At 45.2% G+C, this 22,971-nt stretch overlaps 1 protein-coding gene across 8 annotated transcripts in view; it reads right to left on the bottom strand.

Moving 5' to 3' along the window:
• The window catches only part of CHRNB3 (cholinergic receptor nicotinic beta 3 subunit), a 99,512-nt gene that overhangs the window by 9,343 nt on the left and 67,198 nt on the right, over positions 1-22,971 (bottom strand). For 5 of the 8 annotated variants that reach the window (XM_002757015.6, XM_078347653.1, XM_078347652.1 and 2 more), the window contains 2 exons: positions 20,018-20,169; positions 17,909-17,953 (listed from right to left, as the gene is read on the bottom strand). The exons of the other annotated variants lie outside the window; for them this stretch is intronic. In XM_002757015.6, the coding sequence (XP_002757061.1) occupies positions 17,909-17,953; positions 20,018-20,169 (197 nt within the window). The remainder of the gene's footprint in view (positions 1-17,908; positions 17,954-20,017; positions 20,170-22,971) is intronic. 8 annotated transcript variants of the gene reach the window in all.

Genomic DNA, 22,971 nt, shown 5'->3' with positions numbered 1-22,971 from the left:
GTAGACACAAAGTCTGCCTATGTTGCCCAGGCTGGTCTTGAAGCCCTAGGCTCAAGCCAAGCCTCCTGCCTCATCTCCCAAAGTGTAGAGATTACAGGCATGAGCCACTGAGCCCAGACTCACTGTGTTTTTTTAATATATATTTTCTTAATGACTAATCATGACTCTCTTCATTTCCCATACATGTATCTTATTTGAAGTGTATAACGTTTAATCAAGTTGTTTTCTTACTGAGTTTTTTTTTTAATTTTTGAGATGGAGTCTTACTCCGTCACCCGGGCTGGAGTGCAGTGGATCTCAGGCTTAGTGCAACCTCCGCCTCCCAGGTTCAAGCGATTCTTCTGCCTCAGCCTCTCCAGTAGCTGGGACTACAGAAACACGCCATCATGCCCAGTTAATTTTTCTATTTTTTAGTAGAGACGGGGTTTCACATATTGGTCAGGCTAGTCTCAAACTCCTGACCTTGTGATTCGCCCACCTTAGCCTCCCAAAGTGCTGGGATTACAGGTGTGAGCCACTGAGCCTGGCTTTACTGAGTTTTTAATTCATTCTGGATAAAAGTGGTTTGTAAAATGTTTGATTTATAAATATCTTCTTTCAGGGCCAGACGCGGTGGCTCACGCCTGTAATCCCAGCACTTTGAGAGGCCGAGGCGGGTGGATCACGAGGTCAACAGATTGAGACCATCCTGGTCAACATGGTGAAACCCGTCTCTACTAAAAATACAAAAAATTAGCTGGGCATGGTGGCGCGTGCCTGTAGTCGCAGCTACTCAGAAGGCTGAGGGAGGAGAATTGCCTGAACCCAGGAGGCGGAGGTTGCGGTGAGCCGAGATAGCGCCATTGCACTCCAGCCTGGGTAACAAGAGCAAAACTCCATCTCGAAAAATAAATAAATAACCAACCAACCAACCAAATAAATAAATAAATATCTTCTCTCAGTCTTTCTTTTCCTCTTAACAATGTCTTTAGGGCCGGGCGCTGTGGCTCAAGCCTGTAATCCCTGCACTTTGGGAGGCCGAAGCGGGTGAATCACGAGGTCAAGAGATCGAGACCATCCTGGTCAACATGGTGAAACCCCGTCTCTACTAAAAATACAAAAAATTAACTGGGCATGGTGGCGCATGCCTATAATCCCAGCTACTCGGGAGGCTGAGGCAGGAGAATTGCCTGAACCCAGGAGGCCGAGGTTGCGGTGAGCCGATATCGCGCCATTGCACTCCAGCCTGGGTAACAAGAGCAAAACTCCGTCTCCAAAAAAAAAAAAAAAAAAAATGTCTTTAACAAGTCAGAAATTCTAAAAGTTCATTTATCAGTTTTATTGTTTATGGACTGTTTCATATCTAAGAAATCTTTGCCTAACAGGGTCACAAAGATTTTCTCATATGCTTTCTTCTAGAAATTTCTAGTATTAAAATTAAGACTTAGGTCTAAGATCCATTTTCAGTTAATATTTTATAAGGTTGCAGGAATAGGGCGAAGATCATTTTCTTTTGCATGTGAGTGTCCTACTGTCTCATCACCTTTTGTGGAGAAGGCTAAACATTCTCCATGGAACTTCGTTTGTGCATTTGTCAAAAATCAGCTAACTGTGTTATGTGCATGGGTCTATTCCGGACTCTGTTCTGTTTCATTAATTTGTGTATCTGTTCCCCCCCCCCTTTTTTTTTTTAAGACAAAGTCTTGCTCTGTCCTCTAGGCTGGAGTGCAGTGGTGTGATCTTGTCTCACTGCAACTTCCACCTCCCAGGTTCAAGCAATTCTCATACCTCAGCCTCCCAAAGAGCTGTGCCACACAGGCATGTGCCACCATGCTCCACTAAATTTTGTTTTTAGTAGAGACAGGGTTTCACTATGTTATAGCCAGGCTGATCTTGAACTCCTGACCTAAAGTGATCCACCCACCTTGGCCTCCCAAAGTGCTGAAAATTATAGGCATGGCCCTGTGTATCTCTTTCTGACAATATCACACTGCTGTGATTACTATAGCTTTATGTAAATTTTTGAATCTGCTTGTTGCTATCTATAAGATATCCTGCTAAGATTTTAATTGTGATTGATTTGAATATACAAATTAGTTTGGTGAGAACTGGTATCATAATACTGAATCTCCTGACCCAGGAATATTATTTGTGTCTCCATTTACTTAGGTCTTAATTTTTTTTTTTTTTTGATTAGTGTTTTGTAGTTTTAGGCTTATACACCTTGCACATATTTAGTTAGATTTATACCTAAGTAGGCTGGGCGCAGTGGCTCACGCTTGTAATCTTACCACTTTGGGAGGTCAAGGTGGGTGGATCACCTGAGGTCAGGAGTTCATGACCAGCTTGGCCAACATGGTGAAACCCCATCTCTACAAAATTACAAAAATTAGCCGGGCATGATGGTGGGTGCCTGTAATCCCAGCTACTTGGGAGGCTGAGGTGGGAGAATTGCTTGAACCTGGTGGCGGGGGCAGATGTTGCAGTGAGCCGAGATTGTGCCATTGCCCTCCAGCCTGGATGACATAGCAAGACTCCACCAACAAAAAAAAAAAAAAAAAAAATTAAAAAAAAAAACAAAAGATTTCTATCTAAGTAGTTTGTGGTTTTGGTGCTATTGTAAATGTCACTTAATTTTTAAAATTCCAATCATTAATTGTTAGTATCTAAATACAGAATCGACTTTTGCATATTGATCCTATGTCCTGTGACCTGGCTCAGCTCATTTAGTTTTAGAATCTTTTCTGTAGATTTTTCCACATAGACAATTATGTCATTTGCAAGTAGAGCATTTTATTTCTTCCTTTCCGATCTGAGTAACTTTGACTGCTTTTCCTTGCCTTAATTATTGAGTAGTATTATGTTAAGTAGGATTAGTGAGACGAGATTTCCTTGCCTTGTTCTTGAACTTTGGGAGAAAGCATTTAGTTGTTCACCATTAAGTGTTTATGTTGCGTATTGGGTTTCTTTTGTAAATATCCTTTACTAGGTTAAGGAAGATTTCTTCTATTCCTAGTTTCCGGAGGGTTGTTTTTGTTTTGTTTGTTGAGAGGGAGTCTCACTCTGTCACCCAGACTGAAGTGCAGTGACACGATATCGGCTCACTGCAACCTCCACTGCCTGGGTTCAAGTGATTCTCCTGCCTCAGCCTCCTGAAGAGCTGGGATTTGGGATTACAGGCACCTGCCATGACATCTAAATTTTGTATTTTTAAAATAGAGTTGGGGTTTCACCATGTTAGTCAGGCTGGTCTCGAACTCCTGACCAGGTAATCTGCCCACCTCAACCTCCCAAAGTGATAAGATTACAGGCATGAGCCACTGTACCCAGCCTAGGTTTTTTTTTGTTTTTGTTTTCGAGACAGTTTTGCTCTTATTGCCCAGGATGGAGTGTAATGGCACCATTTCTGCTCACTGCAACCTCTGCCTCCCAGGTTCAAGCGATTCTCCTGCCTCAGCCTCCAGAGTAGCTGGGATTATAGGCATGCTCCACCACACCCAGCTAATTTTTGTGTTTTTAGTAGAAATGGGGTTTCACCATGCTGGCCAGGCTGGTCATGAACAGTATTTTCTTTTTTAAATCATCAGTGGATCCTGAATTTTGTCAAAAGCTTTTGAGCACCTATTGAGTTTTTCTTTTTTAGTCCTTTAATATGATCAATTACATTGATTAATTTTAAAAATGTTGAGCCAGCCCTGTATTCCTGTGATCAACCCCACATAGTTATGATGTATTACAGTTTTATATAATATTTTTTCCTTTTGTGGAAGAAAAAGTAGGAGAGACTTTTGCTTTATGGAGAACGAGGATGCATTGCTCTAAGGTTTTTCCTCTTTTAATTGAAATACAATTGAGGCTTCCTTGAGAAAAGATGAAGGCTATGAAATAGGGGGCGGGTACCTTCGTGCTTTCATTGCTACTGGAGCATTTTAAAATATATTTTGTTTGTAGGAGTGAAAATATATTGTAATAATTCTCCAAATAGCTGATACACATCTGTGCTAATTACAAGAGAGGAGAACAACCCACACAGTTCCCTCTTAGGATTGTGAAATGCTTTTCCCTTTGCTTTAGGAGGATGCTTGTGTATTTATTTAATCAAACTGTGGCATACTCTAAAAACATCATTTTTGTCACTACTAAAGATGACACCACTAAAGATTTTTTTTTTTTTTAATGGAGACGTAACTCTCTCTGTTACCCAGGCTGGAGTGCAGTGGTGTGATCTCGGCTCACTGCAACCTCCGCCTCCCGGGTTCAAGTGATTCTCTTGCCTCAGCCTCCCCAGTAGCTGGCACTACTGGCATGTGCCACTATACCCAGCTAATTTTTATATTTTTAGTAGAGACGGGGTTTCACCATGTTGGCCAAGCTGGTCTCAAACTCCTGACCTCAGGTTGTCCACCTGCCTTGGCCTCCCAAAGTGCTGGGATTACAGGCATGAGCCATGGCATCTGGCCTAAAACATAATAAATATTTATTAATGCTGTATTGGATAAGGCAACCAGGGCTTAGAGAATTCAAATACCTCCAAGGCTATTCAGCTAGTCAGTGAGGGGAATGAGATTCAAGGCTGCTGCATATGGTTGGGTCTTCAGTGCAGCCACAACTCCAGAGGTGTCCTGCACGCTGACTCTGCTGTGAAGGGTGCCCCTAGGAGATGTGCAAGACTAGTGGCCTTAAAAGGCTTCAAGCCAAAGTCTGCCTGAAGCCAGATGATCCACGCTTTTCTCTCTCCCCATGCTGCACTGTAGTGGGAAAACCTGTGGCCTAAGATGCTTCGTAAGTTCAGTCGCTTCTAGCAAGCTTTCTTTTTTTTTTTTTTTTTTTTTTTTTGAGATGGAGTCTTGCTCTGTCACCCAGACTCGAGTGCAATGGCACGATCTCAGCTCACTGCAACCTCTGCCTCCTGGCTTCAAGTGATTCTCCTCACTCAGCCTCTTGAGTAGGTGGGATTTTTGTATTTTTAGTAGAAACCATCTTGTCCAGGCTGGTCTCGAACTCCCAACCTTGTGATCCACCTGCCTTGGCCTCCCAAAGTGCTGGGATTACAGGCATGAGTCACTGCACCTGGCCTGCTAGCAAGCTTTCTATGGCTCAGTTCTCAGGGTTATTTCTGGTGCTGATAGATATACAGCCCAACTGTGTACTCAGGCTAAAGAGCAGCTCATTCCTTCTCCTCTCTGTCAAAGAGAGAAAACAAAAAACAATGATAAAACAGAAAAACTGCTTGGCCTTAATAGCAAAACATCTGTTAAAAGACAAATAGTAAAATACAGTGAAATATCTGTTAAAATACTAAAATATAAGCAATAACAAAATATCTAAACAGTAAAATATATAATTAAATATATAAATAGTAAAACATATAAGTAACAGTAAAGTATCTGTTAAATAGTAAAATATATAAGTAACAGTAAAACATCTGGTCAAGGTGGCTCACGTCTGTAACCCCTGCACTTTGGGAGGCGGAGGCAGGTAGGTCCCTTGAACCCAAGAGTTTGAGACCAGCCTGGGCAACACAGGGAAACCCCATCTCTTCAAAAAATAAACAAAAACAAAAGTTAGCCGGGTGTAGTTGTGTGTCTGTGGTCCCAACTACTTTGGAGGCTGAGGTGGGAGGATCACTTTAGCCTGGGTATTATTCAAGTCTGCGGACACCTGTGATTGCTCCACTGCTTTCCAGCCTTGGAGACAGAGCAAAACCCTGTTTCAAAATAAATAAGTAAATAAATGAATAAAAGTCAGGTGAATTATACAAAGAAGCATGCTCTACTGTGTCCAAATGCAATGATGAGCAATGGAAGAATGATGAGATGAGGAATGCATCACAGGGGTTCTTCTCGGCTTCAGCAAGGCTGTGGGAAGGAGGGGCACACCAAAAGATCTTTTTATTTTTTTTTTGAGATGGAGTCTCACTCTGTTGTCCAGGCTGGAGTGCAGTGGCACGATCTCTGCTCACTGCAACCTCCGCCTCCTGGGTTCAAGCAATTCTCCTGCCTCAGTCTTGAGTAGCTGGGATTACAGGCATGCACCGCCATGTGTGGCTAATTTTGTATTTTTAGTTAGAGACGGGTTTCACCATGTTGGCCAGGCTGGTCTCGAACTCCTGCCCTCAAGTGATCCACCTGCTTCAGCTTCCCAAATTGCTAGGATTACAGGCGTGAGCCACTGTGTCTGGCCATCAAGTGATCTTTATAAAAGGAGGAAATCGGATTAGGACCTAAGATGGACAAGTGCTGTGTCTGCTGCCTTGAATTCACCAGCCCTTCTCTTGGTAACAGAACCCCAGTTTCCTTTTGTGGAATGACCTCACTCCACTCTCAATCCATTAGCTTTTGGGGGAGCTGATGCACCCTTCTGCTCCAGGCCTGCCTTTCAGACCTGCCCACCGTGATTTTCAGGGACAGCAGGCAACCAAATCAGAGTTGGTAAGACAGCACAGGGCTCTAAGACCACCAAGAGGTGGGACACTCTTTCTCTGATGAACGAGCACGCAGGAAATGTTTTGTTTTGAGATGGAATCTTGCTCTTTTGCCCAGGCTGGAGTGCAGTAGCGTGACCTTAGCTCACTACAACCTCTGCCTCCCAGGCTCAAGTAATCCTCCCACCTCAGCCTCCCAAGTAGCTGGGACTACAGGTACATATTACCATGCCCAGCTAATTTTTAAATTTTTTGTAGAGACACAGTTTTGCCACATTGCCCAGGCTGATCTCCAACTCCTGAGCTAAAGTTCAAGTGGTCCGCCCACCTCAGCCTCCCAAAGTGCTGGGACTACAGGTGTGAGCCACTGCGCCCAGCCTATACGAGGCATTTTGAGTTTGGAGCTGATGTAGCCATCCTGCTTCTAGGGGAGGGCGTTGATAAGAATGGAATCAACGCAGAGGACAGGGAGCACAGAGACTCCCAGAGAGGAACCAGGTTCTGGGAATATAGTGGGGGCCTTGGATGAAGCTACAGGTAAAGCCAGCCCTGGCCCTGAACTTTTCCGATTGCGAAAACTAAGAAGTTCTCTTTTTGCTAGTGTTAGTTTACCTGAGGTTTTCTGTCGATTGCAACTAAAAGGTTCTCAGCTGATCCTGGGAAGAACCTGAGTGGCTATGCAGCCAGCAGCATGCTACAAGCACACAGCTAAGCACCAGAGACAGGTGCAATCCTGGGCAGACTGGCTGGGGCTGTGCCCTCATGCTCCAGGTTATCTTTAGTGAGCACAGCTAATGAACCCAAATGCACAACTCCTCCATCTGGGACCAAAAGATTCCTGGAAACTAAATCGCCTGCTTCTTGGATCCGGTTTTCTTCCTCCTACAGGCACCACAGATCTTTACCTATGCCCAGCTCTATCCTGCAAAGGAGGATGAATGACAAAAATTCTAGCACTTCAGCCTTGTTGCAAATTGCAAAATTGCAGCAAACAAATACCAGCTTCATAAATTGTTCTAAGAGAACTAGGGCAAGCCTCAGGGGGAGGTATTTTTAAGTCAGAAAGATTTGTGTTGCTTACCTGACCTTCAGCAGCAGGATTAACAGCTGTGGCCAGAGATAACACAGAGATAGTCGTTTTTGGGCTCACTGTTGCCAGAGAGTTCATTCATTCATCAAATATGCAAGGCACATACTAGTACTGAGTGCAGCTGCCTCGACCTCTCATCCTGAGGCTGACTCAGATGATAAGCCAGTCAACTAATACCCACACCTCCCAACAGTTGCTATAAAGGAGACAGTTTGGGTATGGGATACAGAACAGCAGAGTAGACAGAGAAGACATTTCCAAGGAGGTGACATTTAGACTAAACATGCAGGATAAGAAGGAGTCTGAGTAGGGCAGGGTTGTGTGGGGCAGGGAGAAGGCTGGCCGCAGATGGACCCAACTGTGGGAAGGAAGGAAGGAGAGCATGAATGAGGGATGCCTTCAGATCCTTGAGGAGGATATTAAAGGGATCTAGAACAGACTCAGTTGCTCCTAATCAGCAAAGTAAAAGGCTTGGTGAGACTTGTGGTCAGTACTGCTTACTCTGGTGCCCCCAAAAGACAAAGCACACTGGACTCCAGTCACAAACCCTGAGCTCCACGCTGGGACTGTGCTTTACCAGCTATACAACTTGGACGAGTCACTCGTCTCCAGCTGCTGAACTGCTTTGCAGGGGTTAGAGATTCTTTTTTTTTTTTGAGACGGAGTTTCGCTCTTGTTACCCAGGCTGGAGTGCAATGGTGCGATCTCAGCTCACTGCAACCTCCGCCTCCTGGGTTCAAGCAATTCTCCTGTCAGTCTCCCGAGGAGCTGGGACTACAGGTGCACGCCACCATGCCCAGCTAATTTTTTTTGTTGTTGTTGTATTTTTAGTAGAGATGGTGGGCGGGGGGGGGTCACCATGTTGACCAGGATGGTCTTGATCGCTTGACCTCATAATCCATTTGCCTTGGCCTCCCAAAGTGCTGGGATTATAGGCGTGAGCCACCGCGCCTGGCCTTAGAGACATTCTTCACAACCTTCATGTCCTTCTGCTATCAGACCTGGGAATCAGAGTGCTCTCCCTGAGCTGCCCATCAGAGAGCTCATCTAGTGTCTCTTCTGTTGTTTTTAGACAGGGTCTCACTCTTGTCACCCAGGCTGCAGTGCAGTGGTGCAACTGCAGCTCAGTGCAGTTTCAACATCCTGGACTCAATCCATCTTCCCACCTCAGCCTCCCAAGTAGCTAGGACTACAGGTATGCACCACCACACCTGGCTAACTTTCCTTATTTTTTTTTCTTACTTTTTAATTTTTTTGTACAGACAGGGGACTCCCTATGTTGACCAAGCTGGTTCTCAAACTCCTAGCCTCCAGTGATCCTCCTGCCTTGGCCTCCCCAAGTGTTGGGATTAGGCATTAGCTGCCATGCCCAGCCTACCCAATTTCTGCCATGATGTGTGGTGACCACAGAGCTGTGCCTCATAGCCCAGGACCACCATGAGTTTAGAATGGCACAAGCCACAGGATATTCGCAAGTGGCGGAGTCAGCTGTGCCCGGAGGAGCCAGAGCCCAAACCTCTATCTGGTTCTCTATCGGGCTGCGAAGTTTTCTGGTCATTTAAGTTCTCTCTGAAACCCTGGTAGCATCTGGAGATTAAGCTCCTGTCTCTCCCATCTTAGGATAAGAGATTAGAAATAATATTCCGTATTTGCGTAGAGTGTTCTAGCTGCGACGCTCAAAGCCCTCAACAAACACCAGCTCCGCATCGCAGCAGTTCTCAGCTTGAGAGCTGTGTTTTTGCAGGAAACAGAAGCGCCGAGGATATGTCAGATCTAAATATCAAAGTTAATCTATGACTAAGAAAAAAACAGAAAAATACTCCAACTCTAGGTTTCCTCATTCAGAAAACTGCAATTTCAAATCCACATCAAATATATATAATCCCTTAAAATTGTCTTGTCTTATATGTATTACCTGAATAATCACTCATAAATGCCTAGCTAAACCACAATCCAGAACCAAATTTTATTTAAACCTAAATCACAAGGCTTTTTGTAAAAACTATAAACAAAGTCCCCAAATTATTCTTACTTCAATGCTAATAGGACCAAAAGATAAAAAGAAAAAAATATTCTTGGCTGTTGCCTTGATTTGCAGTCTCTGGGACTTCCCTGGGATCTCCAGTCATCTTAGATGTGAATTTTTTTTTTCTTTGAGACAGTCTCCCTCTTGTTGCCCAGGCTGGAGTATGATGGTATGATCTTGGCTCACTGCAACCTCCACCTGCCAGGTTCAAGTGATACTCCTGCCTCAGCCTCCCAAGTAGCTGGGATTACAGGCACACGCCACCATGCCTGGCTAGTTTTTGTATTTTTAGTAGAGATGGGGTTTCACCACGTTGGCCAGGATAGTCTCTATCTCTTGACCTCATGATTCACCTGGCTTGGCCTCCCAAAGTGCTGAGATTACAAGGCGTGAGCCACCAAGCCCAGCCAGATGTGAAATTCTTAAAGCCAAATTATTGTTGATTCATTTTAATCTTAAAGGCAACAACATGACATACTGTGTGTTTCATATTCCTGTTTAATTCATGAGTTGTTAAGGCCAAGAAATGTAATTTGTTATTAAGGATAAAGGCCAGGTGTGGTGGCTGACGTCTGTAATCCCAGCACTTTGGGAGGCCCAGGTGGGCAGATCACATGAGGTCAGGAGTTCCAGACAAGCCTGGCCAACATGGTGAAACTCCATCTCAACTAAAAATACAAAAATTAGCCAGGCGTGGCACACGCCTATAATCCCAGCTACTCGGGAGGATGAGGTGGGAGAATCACTTGAACATGGGAGGTGGAGGTTGCAGTGAGCTGAGATCATGCCACTGTACTCCACTCCAGCCTGGGGAACAGAGCAAGACTCTGTCTCAAAAAAAAAAAAAAAAAAAGAATGAGAAATCTCAAAGGTGGCAACAGGAAGTGACATTTATTGAGCTAGTCACATTCACACACATTTTCTCATGTAACACACAGACAAAACTGTGAGCTAGGGTTCACCTCTATTTGATAGATAAAGAGACTGAGGGTCAGAGAGGTGAAGTGACTTCCCCAAGTTTATATAGTAGGCCTATTGACCTCTACTCAATTAATTCTTACCAGGGTCCACTTGAATAAGAAGTCCAAACTTGGCCTCCTTTGCTAAGGTCAGAGTAAGGTTACAGAAAAGGAAGGAAAATCAGATAATAAGTCAAGATCTGAGATGAATTCATGAGCTTATAACTGCCATTCCATGTTGCCAATGATAGTTAGACTTTTGGGGAGCTCACCCAGATCTCTAGGGCTAGCCTGACCCTTCCATAACAGTTCTGTTTCTTCTTTTTCCTGGAAGATCAGCTCCAGGGTTCTATTCAATGAGGCCTTCATGTTTGCTCAACTTTCTGTTGATCTAAAACAGACATCAGCTATTGGAAAAACACTGCTAGTTTAAGATGTCGGCCTTGGCAGACTTTCCAGCAGTTTTATTTTCCTCAGGATTGTCATGGGGAAAGTAGAGCTAACTGTGTCTTAGCTACAGCAAAGCCGGGTCATTCAGTCCTCTCATTGTCTTATTTGTATATACAACAGTGCCCAGCTCAGGGCCTTATGATGTTATACCCAGGCGAGTTAGATGGAACAGCCCCATGCTCTTGAGTTTCAAATTATGAACCCTTAATTAATTAATTTATTTTTGAGACAAAGTCTCACTCTGTCACCAGGCGCCAGGCTGGAGTGCAGTGGTGTGACCTCTGGTCACTGCAACCTCTGCCTCTAGGGTTCAAGCAATTCTCCTGCCTCAGCCTCCCCAGTAGCTGGGACTACAGGCACGCACTACCATGCCCAGCTAATTTTTTTTGTATTTTTAGTAGAGACGGAGTTTCACCACATTGACCAGGATGGTCTACATCTCTTGACCTCGTGATCCACCCGCCTTGGCCTCCCAAAGTGCTGGGATTACAGGCATGAGCCACTGCGCCTGGCTGAGTCCTTTATTTTTAGCTGGTAACCGAGAGATGGCTAATGCTCAAAATTGTCTTCACCCCAAGGAAGGGGTTTGATTATCTTTTATATCTTTAGGTATAAAAGATTTAGGTAGGGGAGGGGGAGCCTAGCTGGAGCAGAATTTACAGAAGCAGAACAGGCAAGTTAGATAAGGAAGGATGGTAATTAGGAGGCAGGGGGTTCTCATGATTGTTGATTTTCATGGAGGATATATACAAGTGGTTCCCATGATTGCCAGTTACCCCGGGGGTATTCAATACATGTCATATAATCAATGGGGGGGGGCATTCACAATGGCAAGTGGGCTTGCCAAGCAGACTATGGTTACAAAGGTTATATGTTTCTATAGTTCTAAGTACAGCATGACCCAGCACAGTAGCAAGACCCAGGTATGCACGTAAGGGAAGAGTGGCAGGAGTGAGGCAGAGGTCAAGATGGAGTCTATCTGGCTCTCAGCAAAATGGAGTCTGTCTGGCTAACAAAGAGTAGGTTAGCACAATGAAGCTGGAGGTGATACTGACTCTGGAGGCAGGGACTTGGACACCAGACCAGCTTGAGGACTAGCTAAACAGGGCCAGGCAGAAGAGGCTTTCCATAAGACACGGCCACTAGGGCTCCATGTCAGTTTACCATTGCCATGGCACTACCCAGAAGTTACCACCCCTTTCCATGGCAATGACCTGGAAGTTACCACCCTTATCCTAGACATTTCTGCATAAACTGTCCCTCAATTTGCATATAATTAAAGGTGGGTATAAATATGCCTGAAGCTCACTTTTGAGCTGCTAATCTGGGTGCACTGCCAGGGGGGTAGCCATGGTCTACAGGGAGCAGTGTCTCTGCTGCTGCTGTCCTTGAATTCTTTCCTGGGTGAAGCTAGGCGAAGCCCCAGTTTTTCATTTACACAGTGCAGAGTAGGCTCTCAGGAAATATGGAGTGAGTAAATTTGGCATTTATTGTCATAGCGATTATTTCTATATTTCTATGGTAACATCTAGGCAAAAGGGTCAACGCTTGTGTCATTTCAAATCAGTTTTGGCCAACACGGTGGCTCACGCCTGTAATCCCAGCCCTTTGGGAGGTGCAGGCAGGTGGATCAACGGAAGTCAAGAGTTCAACGCCAGCCTGGCAAACATGGTGAAACCTCTACTAAAAATACAAAAATTAGCTGGGCGTGGTGGCAGGTGCCTGTAATCCCAGCTACTCAGGAGGCTGAGGCATGAGAATCGCTTGAACCCAGGATGCGGAGGTTGCAGTGAGCCAAGATCCCACCACTGCACTCCAGCCTGAGTGACAGAGCAAGGCTCTGTCTCAAAAAAAAAAAAAGGTCAGTTTCATTTTCCATTGCCTCTGAGGTGCTTTCCAAGTTTTCCTAACCTTGAATATGACGGTGCAAGATCTGAGGGGCTCGGGCAGTAAGTACTTTCTCATGTAGTTCTGGTGAGTCAGTGTTAACATTATATTTATAGTTTACGGGGTTTTGATTACTGTCTGGAAGTACAAAGGAGGAAGACAAACTAGTTTGCAAAATAAAATCAATAAAATAAAAATAGCTCCATGTAGAAGACTTCCTCTGGATGTCACTGGATTTGTGCTTTATAAAGATCTTTCTTTGGTTGAGAGGATAGGAGTGTCTAAATATACCGGAGGAGAGCTATGGAAACAGAGGATAAGACAGGAAAATCGGCTAAAAAACCCCATGAGTTTGCATGCGCTGCCATGGAAGATGGTTTTGTTCCAAGTATGTAGAATTTTTTTCTCCAAGTGGATATGAATTAGAGAGCATTGTTTCAGTGTCTGGGAGGCAAATGAGGAAACGGGGAACTAGGCATTTTTGTTTTCATTTTGTCTGAGGCACACAGGGATGATTGCTAAGAGTTACCAGTGGGTTTGAGCAAATGTGAGAGCTTTCGGATAGCGGTGTTATTGGACTACTATTCAGGTGGTTCACAACTTCTCCACCTTTTTGGGTTGTAGAACTTCTGTAAGAAGTCAAATTAAATATCTCCTCCCCTTGGGAGGTTTCCCTGACTTTCTTCCTGTCTCATTGTCTTTTTTTAAGCTCCACAGTGGTTTATATGTACATCCTTTGTGGTGTTTATCACAGTGATTATTTTTTGGTAACGAACGCTGTGTCCTCTTCTTGCAGGCAGTGCTGTGTGTCACTCTTTATACATGCAGGATCTAGCAGGGCATCTGGCCCATAGGCTCTCAATAAATCCTGGTGAATGGATGGAAGATGGAATGGATCCTAACTTCATTCTCTCCTGAATTCTTTCTAGACCAACTCCATCAGATGTCCCGGAGGTTAAGGAATCAAAGCCGGGCCAGGCGCGGTGGCTCACGCCTATAATCCCAACACTTTGGGAGGCCGAGGTGGGTGGATCACAAGGTCAAGAGATCGAGACAATCCTGGTCAACATAGTGAAACCCTGTCTCTACTAAAAATACAAAAAAAAAATTAGCTGGGCATGGTGGCACGCACCTGTAGTCCCAGCTACTCGGGAGGCTGACAGGAGAATTGCTTGAACCCAGGAGGCGGAGGTTGCGGTGAGCCGAGATCGCGCCATTGCACTCCAGCCTGGGTAACAAGTGCGAAACTCTATCTCAAGAAAAAAAAAGAAAAAGGAATCAAAGCCTTAGATGATCAGGATTAGGAAATTATACAGGAACAGGACTAACAGGAGAATAAGACACGCTCCAAACTCTCCCTCCAGTCTAAGGCAAGGGAATGATTTCTCTACAGAAGCTGGACTTCCCCTAAAAGTGTTTAACCTTCCTCAGTTTCCTCATCTGCAAAGTTAGGATAATAATAGAACCTCCTTTATAGGATGGCTGTGAAAATTCAATGGTATTATTACCATGACACAGTCAGCATCATGCCTGGGCACTTAGTAAGTACTCAGTAAATCTGAGATATTATCATTAGCCGCTCTAGAACTAAGATCTGTGTAGAACACCAATGATAGCTTTTTTATAAATATCTATTTTATTTTTTCTTTTCCTTCTTTAATCCTTCAACTTTCTTTTATCCTTATAGCTTTAAAAAGCATTTTTTTAAAGCATAAAAGTAACATCATGGCGGAGCTCAATGCCTCCTGTTCCAGGAAGCCTTCCCTGCTTGCCACCCAATGTTGTAAAATTGGCCTTTCTTTTTTGCCCCAACATTGTCTGTGCCATAACAGCACTTATTAACTAATATCCACTGTAACGTTTCCCACTCCAAACTCAATCTGTGCAAATGGATGCTGCATTGACTAAATCCTCTGCAGTTTTCTGGAATATGAAGCTTTGTTTCTCCTGCTTTGGCTCCTCCGGTGATCTAGAAGCAGGGCTTAGTGTTCAGGGAGGAGGCTGCATATGGCCAGAAAGACCCTGGCCAGGGGTTAAGAAACTCACATTCCAGTCAGACGAGGATTGAACTCTTCGATCTCTATGAAACAGGGGTAATGATGTCTGTTTTCCTAAGTCAGGTGGCAGAGAGGTTTAAATGAGATAAACCTCATTTATGCATTTCTGAATTAAACACGATTAAAGTATATTATTCTCAACAGATATTGGAGACTCGGAAGAGTGGGAGGTTGGGAGGTGGTGAGGAATGAGAAATCACCTAATGGGTATAATGTACATTAGTATTCAGATACATATGAAGCCTAGACTTCACTACATAATATATTTGTATAACAAAACTGCACTTGTACCTTACATACTTATGCCAAAAAAAAGTCGATTATTCCCCTTGCTTCTGTTAAATGGAACTTCCGTCAGTGGGCTGACTCTTCCAAGTGTCAATGTGCTTCGTGCCTGTGGATTTCTCCTGCTCAATTTTGGGTGCTGAATTGATTTTTAGGATTTAATTCCACCTTGATTTGAAGACACCCACCAGGCCTCTGGGATTCTGGTGGCACACTTTGTGGGAAGTCCTTTCCAAAGCTGTAGCTGACGCCTGAGGGGCCCTCGGCTCCCACCCTTTTGTTGTCTAACGTTGTTCTCTTTGGTTGAAATGACTCCTTATTTTCAAAACCACAAGAAAAGTGAAAAGACCTACTATTTCCCAGACCCCTGCTTTATGTGAAAGATTAGAGCTTAATCTCGGCCAGGCACAGTGGCTCATGTCTGTAATCCCAGCACTTTGGGCTGACAACAGGGGTATGAGACCAGCCTGGCCAACATGCCAAAACCCCATCCCTACTAAAAATACAAAAATTAGCTGGGTGTAGTGGCACATGTCTGTAGTCCCAGCTACTCAGAAGGCTGAGGCAGAACAATTGCTTGAACCCAGGAGGTGGAGGCTGCAGTGAGCCAAGATCAAACCACTGCCCAAAAAAAAAAAAAAAAGAGCAGTGGGGGAAGGAGGCATGTGGGGGGTTTGTGTGTTTGTTTGATTTTTATTAATTTCTAAGCCTGTTTTCACCTTAAGAGGAAAGTGTGGGTTCTTTTCTCCCCTGCAAGCTCGATATAGGATTTCTTCTTGGCCTTTATCAATTCAAAATACTTCCCAATTCTATGGTCTATGAAATGCAAAAGTGGGTAAGTCACTGAGGAATGAGATGGGTGTATAGCAAGATATGTTTATTTAAATGGTATTTTAATATATACAATTCAAGCTTATTATTTTCTCCTGGATTTTTTTGAGGAGTCTCGCTCTATTGCCCAGATTGGAGTGCAGTGGTGTGATCTCGGCTCACTGCAGCCTCCGCTTCCCAGGTTCAAGCGATTCTCCTGCTTCAGCCTCCTTAGTAGCTGGGACTACAGGCAAGCGCCACCATGCCCTGCTAATTTTTGTATTTTTAGTAGAGACGGGGTTTCACCATGTTTGTCAGGATGGTCTTGAACTCCTGACCTCATAATCCGCCTGCCTCGGCCTCCCAAAGTGCTGGAATTACAGGCATGAGCCACCATGCCCGGCCTATTTTCTCCTGGATATTTTTATTTGCAAGTAACACAAGATGCAGACCCATTTCACAGCTTGTTCCTACATCTATGATTGGAGAACCAGATGAGTAGAAAGCACTGAAAATCATGATAGCTCTCTAACTCTGACTAAAGTTGTTGGGTGGGAGAAATTTGACATGAAATGAAGCTGAGGGAAGCTCCTTGCTGTTTCTTGTAACCATTGCTCCTTATAAAGCATTAGCAGAAATATCCCACCAGGAATATTCTAAATCTATGGGGCAAATTACACAATATCTAGACATTCATTGAAAATATTTAGGTCAGGTACAGTGGCTCACACCTGTAATCCCAGCACTTTGGGAGGCTGAGGCGGGTGAATCACCTGAGGTCAGGAGTTCAAGACCAGCCTGGCCAACATCGTGAAACCCCATTTCTACCAAAAATACAAAAGTTAGCCGGCGTGGTGGCAGGCACCTGTGATCCCAGCTACTTGGAAGGGCACAAGAATCACTTGAACCTGGGAGATGGAGGTTGCAGCGAGCCAAGATCATGCCACTGCCCTCCAGCCTGGCAACAGAAAGAGACTGTGTCTCAGATAAATAAGCAAATAAATATAAAAGCAAATTAAATTTTTAAAAAACCCACTAGCAAAATAAAAACACAAAATAAGTAATTAAACCCAATTTCTTTCTTTCTTTCTATCTTTCTTTTTTTTAATATAAACTCTTGCTCTGTTGCCCAGGCTGGAATGCAGTGGTGAGATCGTGGCTCACTGTAGCCTTCGCCTCCTAGGTTCAAGCGATTCTCCTGCCTCAGTCTCCCGAGTAGCTGGGATAAACCAAACTTCTTTCCCACTATCAAGTGTCAATATTTTCTCTTTGTAGATATGCGAAACTGGGATTTGAATGGTAATTATTTACTGACAATCCTAGAACAAACTCCTCTGGACACATTCCCCTGGGTTTAGGAAATAAGCTGTAGCCAAGTGAAAAGCAATTATCTAAGAAGAAAGCTGAAAATGATTCAAAATGCATTTTCAGTGATGTTAGAAAACCATGTATTCATTGTTTTGGGCTTCACTCTGTTCTGAAATTAACAATGGGCAGCCCCATTATTCCCTCATTTAGGGCTCAGTTCTTCCTTGGAAGCAACAAGAGGTTTTGGAGGTAGATTCCACCCATGGAGGACTAGAGGAGGCTAGGGATTTTCCTACCCAGTTGCAGTTCCCTACCTGGGGGAAAGTGGTACATCTTGGGAGGCTCTTTGTTCTTTTCTCCGAGTGGTCCCAGGGCCCACAGCAGAAGAGTCATCTCCTCCAGACCCAGGACCAGTTCTACTGCTGGGAGCAACCATGCACAACAGTGTGTACCCAGGGGCTTCCAGGACCAGCTCCCGAACACGACAGAAAATAAAAGCCACAGACCCTTGCCACACATCTCCCTGAGGAACATGCTACGCCCCCTTAAATCATTGCTTTTCAGATGGGAGCCTTTCCAAATAAAAGATAAGTGACTGCGTTGGCAGACACAATCACTTGGATTGAAATTTACCTGTTTGAGCCACACATTGGTCGTCATCAGCTGATTCTTTTCATCCTGAGAAAATGACAATTTGAAAAGTACTGTAAATCAAAGTGAAAGAAAGTTGTGGTTTTTGTTGTTGTTTTAGAAATGGAGTCTCAAGATGCTGCCCAGGATGGAGTGCCGTGATGCCACCGTAGCTCACTGCAGCCTCAAGCTCTGGGGCTCAAATGATCCTCCCGCCCCAACCCCCAAGGAGCTGGGACTATAGGTGCATGCCACCACACCCAGCTGTTTTTTATTTTTGATCAGAAAAATCTGAGTCTTTCCTTTGAGGTGTTTGAAGTGAAAAAGATTCTCAATTTATTTTTTATTTTATTTTTTGAGACAGAGTCTCGCTCTGTCGCCCAGGCTAGAGTGCAATGGCACAATCTCAGCTCACTGCAACCTCCACCTCCTGGGTTCGAGTGATTCTCCTGCCTCAACTTCCCGAGTAGCTTGGATTACAGATGTGCACCACCACACCCAGCTAATTTTTTTGTATTTTTAGTAGAGACAGCGTTTCACCATGCTGGCCAGGCTGGTCTCAAACTCCTGACCTCAGGTGATCTACCTGCCTCGGCCTCCCAAAGTTCTGGAATTACAAGCATGAGCCACTGCGCCTGGCCTAAGATGCTCAATTTAAAACAGTCAAATAACATGCAGATTTTGCTTAAAATGAAAAAGAACTAAAACAAGTAGCAGTTAATTGCATAACCCAGAAGGCAATTTAAATGTGCAAATAGGCCAGGCACAGTGGCTCACAGTTGTAATCTCAGTACTTTGGGAGGCCAAAGCTGGTGGATCACCTGAGGTCAAGAGTTTGTGACCAGCCTGTCCAACAAAGCAAAACCTCATCTCTACTAAAAATACAAAAAATAGCTAGACATGATGGCGTACGCTTGTAATCCCAGCTACTCAGGAAGCTGAGGCAGGAGAATCGCTTGAACCCAGGAGGCGGAGGTTGCAGTGAGCTGAGATCACACTGCTGCACTTCAGCCTTGGTGAAAGAGCAAGTCTCTTTCTCAAAAAAATAAAAATAAAAAACGCCAGGTGCAGTGGCTCATGCCTATAATCCCAGCACTTTGGGAGGTCAAGGCAGGAGGATCACCTGAGGTCAGGATTTCAAGACCAGCTTGGCCAACATGGTGAAACCTTGTTTCTACTAAAAATACAAAAAAAAATTAGCTGGGTGTGGTGATTAGCGCGCCCTGTAGTCCCAGCTACTCAGGAGGCTGAGGCAGGAGAATCGCTTGAAACTGGGAGACAGAGGTTGCGGTGAGGTGAGATCATGCTACTGCATTCCAGACTGGCAACAGAGTGAGACTGTGTCTCAAAAAATAAAATAAAATAAGAGGTAAATAGTAGCTAAATTGGAGATGAACTTTGCATGACTTTCTAGAAGGAATCCTGGGGTTTTGAGCCAGTCAGCGCAGGTGAGTGTGTGCACATGTATGTAGTGGGGTGGGGAATATAGGCAACATGGGAGGATTCTTCTGGGGCTTTGAGGACCATAGCAGGACAATTTTGTTGCTTTAGGGAGCTGAAGTTCACTGATTGCTTCTAGGGACATAATCATGGCAGAAATGCAAGCCCAAAAGGAAAATCAGAATGCAAAGGCAAGGGTGAGCTCAGGAGAGGTGACGAGGCCGCCTAGGGAGAGCAAGAACAGGCCTTGCTCTGGGCAGTTTTCTCACCACCCTGTCTCCCTGCAGACACCTCTGTGAGCCCAGGGCACAGCCAGGGAGGGTCAGCGATCACAGTACGGCAGCCCTGGGCTCAGCCCTTCTTGTCTCCAGTTCCCAGCACTCCTCCCTGGGTGTTCAGCAGCCGGACCGGGGCAGTGACTGTCTTAGCAACCACATCCTCCCCCTGGCAAAAAGGTCCCATAGTAACAGTGCTGCAATGAAAATTTACCCCATGACAACTTCTCGTTCTTTCCTCAGGGTCATTTCAGTGGCTTCTTGGGGGCAGATTTTCTCTCACAGTAAATTATTTTTAAAATTGAAATGTCAGACATAGGGAATAAAAAATATTTTAGACTCACAAACAGGTTAAGGAATGCATGTTCTTTTTAGCCACGTGCCAAGGATTACTCACCACATCTACGAGCTGGGATATTTTCAATCCAAAATATACTTTTATGGTGTCATTAGAATGCAATACAGGGCGGACCCATTTCTGATAACCTTGGAACAAATGTCTGAGGAGGGCATCTTCATTTTCGGCGATTGAACTGAACCCTGCAGTGGCTGTAAAAGAATTGTGGGAGACCTGGGTTAGTGGGAGGGGCGTGAGTGTCCCGTGGCATCCCGTGGCCCTGGCCTCCTGCACCGAATGCTGTGTCTGTTTCTAAACAGCCCAGGTTCTGAAAGGCAGCTTGGAGTATACAAGGGTTTCCACGTCCACTCCTACCTCCCTCCAAACACGCACAGCTGAAAACAGAATCCACATTTTACCCAGAGCTGCACTCTCTCACAAGATTTTCCCACCACAGGGTCAATATGCAGGCCCCAAAAGCTCCATCTGCAGCCACGTGACCCTCACTTTTGGTGCCATCTGCAATGGCCCTTCTTTGCAGACATGGACGCTGCCCACAAGCTGTTTTCAGTCTCTGAGCCTTGTTTCCCTCCAGCATCTCCCTTTGGAAGTCTTTTGTCTATTTGTTTTGCCTGTCTCCCTCTGGAGCTCCCTCACAATGGGTGCAGAGGCCGTTGTATTTGATTGTGTTTACCCAGCACCTAGAACAGTGCCTGGCCTAGAGTGGGTGTTCGTTTTATGTGTGTTAATAGATGTCATAGTCGGCACGTGGTCACTGAACACCAAGTGTGTGCCCCTCATGGTCCTCTTTGTCTTCTTCCCAAGGAAGTCTTCCCTTACAAAGTCCTTCCTTGGTCAGCAGGCAGGATGTCACACTCTGCCCAGTGCCTAACTGTGTGAGAGCCTCAGAAACACCCAGTGTTAAGCTTTAACCCTTCAGTTGGGGGAAATGGCTTAGGAATGCAATCCCAAGAGAAAGTTTTATTTCCTTTCAATGCAGTGCTATCACATTTAAAACAAGGAAGCCCCCCCTCCTTTTTTTTTGAGGAGTCTCGCTCCGTCACCTAGGCTGGAGTCAATGGCACATCTTGGCTCACTGCAACCTCCACTTTCTGGGTTCAAGCGATTCTCCTGCCTCAGCCTCCTAAGTAACTGAAACTACAGGCGTGTGCCACCACGCCTGGCTAATTTTTGTATTTTTAGTAGAGATGGGGTTTCATGATTTTGGCCAGGCTGGTCTCAAACTCCTGATCTCGTGATCCACCCGCCTCAGCCTCCCAGAGTGCTGGGATTACAGGTGTGAGCCACCGCGCCCAGCCAGAAGCCCCCTCCTTTTTTTTTTAAAAAAAAGATGGGGTATCACTGTGTTGCCCAGGCTGGAGTGCAGTGGCCATTCACAGGTGCAGTCTCATTACTGATTAGGAGTTTTAACCTGCCCCTCCTTGTATATTCAGCACATGATTAATGCAACCCATTCTGCACCATGTCCTGACCATAGAAACCCTTTTTCTTCCCACTGAGAGACCCACGTGTTGGGTAATAACCTCATGAGAGACATGCCCCTCGGGTTGCCTAATCAAAATCCAGGGATTCTTATTAGGAAGAAAAGCAAAACAGTACACCTTCCCCTGTGTGCAGGAGGCTTCCGTATGCACTTTCCTAAGAGAGGAGCAATTTTAGGTGCCTTGTCCCAGCTCCATAGAGTGGACGGAGGCATGGGGGAGGTGGGCTGTGTGCTACAAGGGTGCTGGGCCCCATTTCCTTCCACTTAAAATGAGTAATAGGGAGAGATGCAACCTTACATTTGTGATTATTATCATTATTTTTTACTGTGGGCCAGGGATGGTGGCTCACACCTGTAATCCCAGCACTTTGGGAGGCTGAGGTAGAAGAACTGTTTGAGCCCTGGAGTCGGAGAGCAGCCTAGGCAACATACGGAGATTTTTTTTTCCTTCTTTTTTTGAGATGGAGTCTTGCTCTGTTGCCCAGGCTGGGGTGCAGTGAAGTGATCTTGGCTCACTGCAACCTCCACTTCCCTGGTTCAAGCGATTCTCTTGCCTCAGACTCCCAAGTAGCTGGGATTACAGGCACACACCACCATACCCAGCTAATTTTTGTATTTTTAGTAGAGATGGGGTCTCACTATAATGGCCAGTATGGTCTCGATCTTTTGTCCTCGTGATCCACCTGCTTCAGCCTCCCAAAGTGCTGGGATTACAGGTGTGAGCCACCGCACCTGGTGACCCTGACTGACAAAAATTTAAAAAATTAGCTAGGCGTAGTGGCTCATCCCTATAGTCCCAGCTACTTGGGAAGCTGAGGTGGGAGGATTGCTTGAGTCCTGGAAGTCAATACGGTAGTGAATGGTGATTGCACCACTGTACTCCAGACTGGGTGACAGAGCAAGACCCTGTCTCAAAAAAAAATTTTTTTTAAGAAACAAAAATAAACAAAAACTGATCTGTTGATTACTATTAGTACCAAAAGCGGCCCTGGGAGCATCCAGCTGGGCAGCCGCCAGGGCATCTGCCTGTAAAGATCTGGGAAACCTTCCTGGAAATGTACAGGGAGAGAATGGAGAGAATCCCCAAAGCCTCTAGGGGACGAGGTGGGCATTTGCTCAGGGGGATGTTCTGAAGTCATCCTCGACTCCTCTCTTTTTCTTCCAACCCACATCGGGTCTTAACATCCTTTAGCCTGCATCCCAGTCCTGTTTGTTCCCCACTGTCTCCACTGGGGCCACGCTGAGAACACAGATGCTCTCTCTGGGACTCCTGCACTACTTTCTAACTGTTTCCACTTTTGACCTTTCCACAGTCCATTCCCCACACAGCAGCTAGAGAGGATGATGTCAGTTCCCTGCTAAGCCCTCCAAATGGTTGCCTATCACTCTCAGAAAGAAACATCCGGAGTCCCACCACAGTCTCCCCGGTCCCATGTGGCCCTGACTGTGCACTCCCCACCTTGCTGCCCACACCCTCCTCCCCAGCCCTAGAGCCAGTCTGCAATTCCCA

Source organism: Callithrix jacchus, chromosome 13 (genome assembly GCF_049354715.1).
Source record: "Callithrix jacchus isolate 240 chromosome 13, calJac240_pri, whole genome shotgun sequence".
Taxonomy (NCBI): Eukaryota; Metazoa; Chordata; class Mammalia; order Primates; family Cebidae; genus Callithrix; species Callithrix jacchus.
This window is presented reverse-complemented; position numbering and strand designations above follow the sequence as displayed.